This window comes from Amblyomma americanum, chromosome 10, assembly GCF_052857255.1.
Source record: "Amblyomma americanum isolate KBUSLIRL-KWMA chromosome 10, ASM5285725v1, whole genome shotgun sequence".
NCBI classification, from domain to species: domain Eukaryota; kingdom Metazoa; phylum Arthropoda; class Arachnida; order Ixodida; family Ixodidae; genus Amblyomma; species Amblyomma americanum.
The window spans coordinates 118,479,676-118,487,857 of record NC_135506.1 but is presented as its reverse complement, the minus strand read 5'-3'; the positions used below and the strand labels follow the sequence as shown (position 1 = coordinate 118,487,857).

The 8,182-nt window shown below is 48.8% G+C and overlaps 1 protein-coding gene across 1 annotated transcript; it reads left to right on the top strand.

Annotated features, from left to right (window-relative positions):
• The first annotated feature begins 3,820 nt into the window (after positions 1-3,820).
• Positions 3,821-6,499, top strand: LOC144107194 (uncharacterized). The gene is made up of 2 exons (XM_077640204.1): positions 3,821-4,661; positions 5,838-6,499. Exons 1-2 carry the CDS (start codon positions 4,077-4,079, stop codon positions 6,081-6,083), a joined length of 831 nt encoding a protein of 276 aa, XP_077496330.1. The 5' UTR covers positions 3,821-4,076; the 3' UTR covers positions 6,084-6,499.
• The last annotated feature ends 1,683 nt before the right edge of the window (positions 6,500-8,182 follow it).

Sequence of the window (8,182 nt, the reverse complement as noted above, 5' to 3'; positions counted from 1 at the left end):
TATAACCGTCGGATGGGCCGTATGTCTTCGTCGCTTCGCAGAGGTTCAAGGTCCAAGAGCTTTCGCATGTGCGCTTGTACGATGACGTCTTCACCGCCGAAGCCTTTTTTCAGCAGCAAGATGGCGTCGCCACAGCACTGCGATGTGGGCGGAAGGCTCTTGATCGTTCTTGCTGCTTCGGCAATCACAACCGATATTAAATACCCGAACTTGTCCAAGGTCGTCAGCCTATCTTTCTTGTGAATCATTTGCTCGTACTGTTCCCAAAATTCTTGCCAGGACACATCTTTGCCGTCAAATTTTACGAGCTCTAATTTTTGTGAGCTTCACCTGGCAGGTCATGGTTCCCGCGCCTGCGTCGTTGCTTGGTGATGGCTCTTCTTTCGGATGCCTCTTTCCTTGAACTTCTTTTATATCAGCTTGGAGATTCGCGATGTATGTAACGATGTTGTCGTCATACTCGATGTTATGGGTACAGTACTGCTCCGCTTCTTCCGCTGGCAGTAGCTCTTCGACAGCGGCGTTAGCTTCGTTTAGGCGGGTCTGCAGAGAGCTCATTCTTGCCAAGAAAACACTGAGTTTTTTTCGTTGCCCGTGCGGCTTGTCGCGCAGGAGTCAATATCCGCAATGCGTCGAGTCACCTGCGACTGGAGAGCTGATCTCTTCGCTTTGTGTCTCTCCATGCTGCTGCACTCAGTAGCACTGAGTGGCGGCGGCTTCGGAGTTGAAATTGGCTTTTTCTTCGTTATTCGTCGCCGTCGCATCCAGGTAGTCGTCTTCGTTCGGTCTCGGGGTATATCCAAGTTTCGGCACCAGCTTATATTTATGTCGCTTTCATTAAAAATAGACAACTTCGTTGAGCGATTACAATCGACATCCGTTAATATTAATAATAATAATAATAATAATAATAATAATTGGTTTTTGCGGAAAGGAAATGGCGCAGTATCTGTCTCATATATCGTTGGACACCTGAACCGCGCCGTAAGGGAAGGGATAAGGAAGGGAGTGAAATAAGAAAGGAAGAAGGAGGTGCCGTAGTGGAGGGCTCCGGAATAATTTCGACCACCTGGGGATCTTTAACGTGCACTGACATCGCACAGCACACGGGCGCCTTAGCGTTTTTCCTCCATAAAAACGCAGCCGCCGCGGTCGGGTTCGAACCCGGGAACTCCGGATCAGTAGTCGAGCGCCCTAACCACTGAGCCACGGCGGGACATCCGTTAATTTCAAGTTACAGGACACGACTGCCCCTCCAAGGGGCGCTCAGTGGTTTCTCTTTCCCAGCATGCTTGGCTTGTCTTGCCTTTCGACTTGGAACGGTTTTGTTTCGGTTTCGCAATATTTATTACATTGTCAGGGCCCGGTCGACGCCGCAGTCCTGTTGTATTGACATAATGACATATTTAGCTCTGCGATACTGAACTGGCCGCCGATGTTGCCGTTTGTGGGGCCCGTGTAGTGCGTGTACAGTGTGCCATAAATACGCACAGCGATCGGAGTTCCTCAAATGTTTTAAGGCGATAGCCTTTAATAGCTCATACTCGCGTCCATCCATTACATTTTAAGTCACGTGACGTGATCTCTCTGCCACGCTCGCGCCAGCTGCTCTTCTCTGTCGTGAAATGAACTCAAGCGCGGCAAATTCAAATCAGTGCAATGAGTCGCAAACGGCTTTCGCTTTCCCGCAGTCAAGAGATATCTAAGCGCCTCTAACGAATTTTTTGTTTATACTTTGTGTGCTGTCGTATTTCTCTACGGTAGGGATCGTATGTTTCCTCGTGCCGAGCAGGGCACGCAAAAGATGCCACGTTCGTTTTTTTGTGCAACTTATTCTGGATTCTGTCGCAAATGTGGTTCCATTCTGTCTGTTCGAGCGTCAAGTGTGGTTTGGTTGATCGCCTGCGTTGGTATAGAATCTACCCTTTTACGAAGGTGTTTGTAATGCGGTTGCTTAGCTAAGGCTTTCAAAAGCTTTTTCTGTTTTTTCCAGACGCGTGTGAGGTGCGGGTCGAACCTGTCTACCAGAGTTGTAGTTGTGTGCGTGTTCTGTCTTAGTTTCTTAAAGTCTTCAGTCCATGTGCCTATATCCGGCCCAGTGTGCTTTATATTCAGTCTCAGTTTTCGAAAATTTTCCCAGTATATGAAGGTGACCGTAGCTCGGCGATTGTTGGGCTTCATATGCGTTGTGATGCATATTATGTTGTGGTCGCTAGATAAGTTTTCGTGCCTATTCTCCCAAGTCGTAACGTATTGTCCTCTATGCAGTACGAGGTCCGTGGAGGTAGGAGCTTCACTGTGTGTCTTTGTGCGAGTTGCTACACCGGAAGTGTTGAGAATTGTGTACTGATATTTATTCATGCTCTATTCCATCACACTGGCCGTCTTTGTGGTCGCCCTGTATTCCCACGAATTGTTCGTTGCATTAAATTCTCCGATAATGTAAATGTCATATGTCTTCTCATTGTTTTTAGCATGCTTGAAATGACTAAAGTTGCGTCGGGATCTCGGTGGATTGTATACGTGTATAGCTTGAAATGTCGTTTGTAGCCGTCAGTGTATGCTGTAGTTATTAAGGCGTAATTTGCTAAACTGTCCGGTAATGTGTCGGTGCAGTGCTTTATGTTGTGTTTTAAATCCGTCGAAATTAATGGTTGGTGCTGTTCGTTGTGTGTCGAGTGTACAGCTTTGTTTCCCGGGACCTTCTCTTCTTTTTATATCTCTTGCACAAGTAGCACATGAGGGGGGATTTTTCGATTTTAGGACGCATTGAATCCTTTTTACTTTTTTGTTACTGAGACCGCGACAGTTCCACTGCGAAACGCAAAAGCTCCCGTCACTTACTTGTGCCATGCGTTAGCTACCTTTGCGGCCTTGGACTCGATGCTGGAGTTGTCGATTTGATCATCAGGAAGTAGCCTCTTTTGCGATTAAGAAATGTACTCCCTGTTTTCGCTGCTAAAATCTACACCGGGAAAAATGCGTTTAAGCACGCGGTCTACTCGTTGCTCAAGCAGGGTAAGGCGTGTTTAGTGGCGTTAGTAGACTGAAACAATCTTTATACAACGTTTCAACAATGAGCGGGTAGTTTGTTAAATAGCGCTACAGCTTCCGAAAAGGACGAAATAGCCAAGGTGGGCATGTAGACAAGGTATTTAGCTAGGCAGGGTCTAATCTCCTAAAATAGTTGAAGCGGGCACTGAATCTGGTGGGCGTTGTAAGTAATCGTCATCATAATCAGCCATACTACGCCCACTGCAGGGCTAAGGCCTCTCTCATACATCTACCGTTAACCCTGTCCTGTGTCGTCGTTGTTTTTGTTGTCCTCAAGGAGCTAATGACGTGTACCCACTGCGGGGGATTGGCCAAGACACAGGCGGCGACTGACAGATGTTCATAAACTTTTTTCAGGAATTTAAAAATACTGCAGATTCAGCGATTTAAATTAAGAACAAATCGGAATTTGGGAGATTTGTGACTGAAAATCGTAACGGGGCTATACGTGCACTGTTTAAGATGCTTTAATTTGAGAAGAATTTTGAACTTGTGTAGCCAGAAGACCCTAATTCCCGAAAACTTCTTTATCTCATCCGCCCACCTAGCTTTCTACCGGCCTCTACTACCCTCGCCTTCGTAGGTTTTGCAAGTGCTTATCCCTAATTGTAATTTCACCATCAACTGTCCAAAAGGGTATTTCTAATCATCTTGTGCCTAGTGTTCCCTGAGGATGTGAAGAAGACAAACTAGCGAAGAGTAAGGACCACGCGCCTTCAGAAGAGACGACAGTGAAGAAGATCGCGGCGTCGATGGCGATGTCGTCTAAGTCCGCCTCGGAGATATCCGAGGGAGCGACCACACAGCAAATAGCGACGTCAAGACAAGCTGCTTCAACAACTCGGAGATCGCACGGAAGGGTGACCGCAGCAGAGTCAGCGGCGGAGAAAGGAGACGCTCCTGAACGAGATGAGACTGTCCGGGCAACCACTAGCCTGCTGTCCCACGAGTGGGGAGGGAGATTGCCCCGCATAGCGACCCCGTTGTTGGGTCTTGTGTGGCGCTTCCTTTGCACTCTGTGTATGCTCGGTCTGCTACTGTTCCTCATCGGCACTGCCATGGTGTGGGCCTCGCGGCAGCCTCAGCCTCCCTCCCCCCCAGTCCTCAACATCGAGGCCATCGCTGGGTACGGCCTAAAGCGACACATCTTCATCACCGTCCACGAGACCCCCATTCCGCAGCCCAAAACTCCCCGCCGTCGAGCAAGCGCCACGACCGCGAACACCGTAACGACCACGGGAACAACCACCGGAACCACTAAAGCAGTCAGCCCGGCATGCAGTATCGACACGACTTCTTTCTTCTGCAACGGTACAGTTCACGGATGGTACTACAACGGTGAGCAGTGCCAATCAACGGAGCAGGACGAATACAAAGTGTGCCCCGGATTCACATATAGATACGAGGACGAACATGAATGCGAGTCACAGTGGTCACAGTGCAACGCCACTAGGAGCTGCCCTGTTCACCAAACCTGGCTATTTCCGTGCTCGTCAGGCGATCTTTCGCGCAGCTGGTACTTCTTCAACATTACTTCAAGTTCGTGCGTCCAGTGGGGCTTTGCGCACGGTGCCTGCCCGAATGTGTCTGGAGGCTTCGACACCAAGGTAGGTGCTAGCGATCGCATGGAGTTCGCCACTGCACCGCTTATGAAAATTGAAATCACGCCACCTAAGACGCATTCCAAACAGTGAATCGAAACGTGTGCGTGTATAACGAAACACGCTTCAACGATAGCTGCTAAGAGGGTAATTTTCTGTAAGGGAGTCATGGGGGTGTAGCGCCCTTCTTTCGCTGCGCCTAGAGCACGGCCAACGTGCCCCCGCACGAGGAAGAAAATAGAGACGTCGCCTGAAGGTAGCACGAGAAACCACGGCCAGCAGTTCTATTCTGGCCTTGATCCGAGGCTCATTCTTTCGCTCCTGAGGCATAAGCTTCGGGGTAATGCATGCATAACGGGGACATGATATTAGAAGAGTTAAATGCTTTCATGATTGATCAGCCATATCAACAATTTATGTCACCAAAGAGAGTGGGTTAAGTTACCTTGCAAGAAGAGGCATCATTCTATGCGGACGACAATACAGCGTCATAGGCGGGTCTTGCTATAAAGGCTGAAAAAATAATACGAATCTTCGGAATTGGACAGTCACAACGACTGGCCCTACCTCATTAGCGCCTCATAGTAGCGTTAGGGCATGGTGTAGGAATATTCTTACACCGTGCGTTAGGGCTACAATCAATGCTTGAAGGCTCTGCCTCAAGGCTTTGTTTTCTGGGGGAGGGGGGCGGGACTTAGCTTCAATTAAAGAGTCGCAAATCAAACCTGATATTCATAAAGCCGCATTACGCAGCATAAGCGCCGATAAACAGCTGCGTATAACTTAACAACCATAATACTAGGACACAGAGAAAACTTAAACCAGAACCTGTTGATGTTTCTCCACCGAATGTACAAATCATTTCCAAGTCGCTGTTTCGATATCGGCCGAAGCGGTTATATTCGGAGGCCCCCCCTTGACAGCTCACGTGCAGCTTCAGATATAAGTATATTACGAAGATGCAGAGAAACTCCTCCGTGTTTGCTCGGCTCGCACATTGTTCAGCCGACGTTAGGAAGTGAAGGACAATGGTTGGAACGGAGCCTCCTGCATTGGCATACAAATAGAAATTATACCACTCTGCTAATGAGTATTTATTACCGCACTGAACACGGCTTCTTTACGTGAAGTTGGAGTTTGCACAAATAAAAAAGTAAGCGCTGTGTCTGTGTCCTCGTACAGGCTTCCTGCGAAAGGGAGTGCAACGCGGCCACCGTTGACCAGAAGCCCGAGTGCCTTCAGCCGTCCACGTTGATGCCCTGTCCGCCGGATCGCATGCGGCAGCCCTACTTCTACACCGATGTCCTGGGCGGCCATTGCTACCGCGCTGACCCGGCTACGCTCACGGGCCACCGATGCGTGAACCGGGCCGGCCTCTTTCCGACCGAAGCGGATTGCATCCGTGCTTGCGCCCCGCGTTTAGGCTAGGAGGCGTCGCAGGCCCCACTGCGGCGGTCGCCTGCGCAGACTTCCCAGAGGAGTTACACTATAGACAAAGTCATGAGACACCTAAGAGCCCACATATTCCAACCGATTGCTAACAAATATTTTATGCGGGTCTTCGTACACATTGGAGAAGATCGTGCTCTGTGCAATGCAGTTTTTGCACGGTTTGATTCGTATGTTGAGAGGCTTGACCCGATATCAAACACGTCTTGCTCGCGCTGTGGTTTCAGTAAAAAAAATTCGATAATGTAATCAATATGATCGTAGCAATATCTCACATCTTTCAGCGCAGTTGATGCATGTTGCTCTTATTTTCCTTTCAAATTACGGTCCTTCACTGAGGCAGTTTGCAAATTCCTTCTAACGTGAGAGAAAACACGCCCACGTATAGCGATATATCACGGTCGTCGCTGGTAAAAAACTAACGCACGAATTACAGAGCTTGATTTATGAAGAATAAAAGTAAGACATGTTCGTTGTTCCCTCCAAGTGCAATGTGTGATTAAGGAAAAACGATTTTCTTGAACTCAAGCAGGGGAACTCGCAGGTGCAATCTGTGAAAACCATAATTTCTCGCGTATCTTGCATTCGTTCAAAAGTAATAATAATAATAATTGGTTTTGGAGGGAAAGGAAATGGCGCAGTATCTGTCTCATATATCGTTGGACACCTGAACCGCGCCGTAAGGGAAGGGATAAAGGAGGGAGTGAAAGAAGAAAGAAGAAGAGGTGCCGTAGTGGAGGGCTCCGGAATAATTTCGACCACCTGGGGATCTTTAACGTGCACTGACATCGCACAGCACACGGGCGCCTTAGCGTTTTTCCTCCATAAAAACGCAGCCGCCGCGGTCGGGTTCGAACCGGGGAACTCCGGATCAGTAGTCGAGCGCCCTAACCACTGAGCCACCGCGGCGGGGCCGTTCAAAAGTACGATTTTATTTTCCCGGAAGCGACAATGAGGTTGTATAATTCGCTCCTTTGGCCGAGTATATACCATTGTCGTTTGATATGGGATCTTACTACCATTTTGAAATATCGACAGACATCACATTCTAGAAAAGAAAATTCGCGCGACCATGAATATGCGATTAGAGTCATACATAACCGGTTTATATCCTGAACTGCGTCCCCTCTTCCAGACCTGCACAACGCCACGATACATGCTAACCTTTAAAGTCTACTCCCCGACATGTCGAAACCTGGGAAGTTACAAAGAGGGGACAAATTATGGACTAAAGACGCAGCGGCGCCATCTCCTGTCTTATTAAACCGTAAGAAGGGGGTTCATTCATAGGCGCCTAGGGAAGCGGCAGCAGCGGCCGTTCAGCGAGTCCAAACAGTGTATCGCGCTGAGAGATGGCTCCCTCATGCGGATGGCGAGAATGCCGAGTGCTGCTTGAGGCGGTTTACATGAACAGTCCCACGACCGCATCGTCGTAAATTGGAAGACTGCGCGAGTCGCTCAACAACGTAGCTGACAGGATATCTTCGCTCAAGTACGTGACAGGGGTTTTATCCTTAGCGAGAAGTTTCTTTGAAAGGTCCAGGGAAATAGACGGTATTCACAGCCGGCAATAGAACCCGGCACGAAGGGCGGCGCAGTGTGATCGTCGTCACGACGATATTTTTGGCGGCATCTAGTATCTGTATCTAGCATCTAGGAGGCAATGTTCGGCGTGTCGGGCAGCTTTCAGAAACAGTTGTACACTCACACGCGTCAGGGTGGTAGGGGACAACTGCATCAACGGGAGAAAATGAGTGCTGGCCTCAAAAAAAAAAAAAGGAGGAAATGAGAGAACCCGTAGTGGAACGAATGTGTAGCAGTGTTATGGGCGAACGTAATATGAGGGAGGACCAGGTGCAAATTCGTGTGCTTCCAACCGACGTACACAGCCCACGTGTCGCCCAGTGTGCGGTCAAGTCGTTCAGTTCGACCGTTTGTCTGCGGTTGGCAAGCACTGCAATTCCTATTAATTATATTGCACTCGGCGAGCAGTTCTTCAACGACGTCGGGCAAGAAGACGTGTCCTCTGTAACTGAAGAGTGAATGAGCTTCGTGTCGAAGAATGAAGCGCTGCAATA

Excerpts from the sequence above, each read along its gene's own strand:
- LOC144107194 (XM_077640204.1), top strand. The coding sequence starts at position 4,077 with ATGCTCGGTCTGCTACTGTTCCTCATCGGCACTGCCATGGTGTGGGCC. Across the intron at positions 4,662-5,837 it reads CTGGAGGCTTCGACACCAAG|GCTTCCTGCGAAAGGGAGTG; the intron begins GTAGGTGCTAGC and ends GTCCTCGTACAG.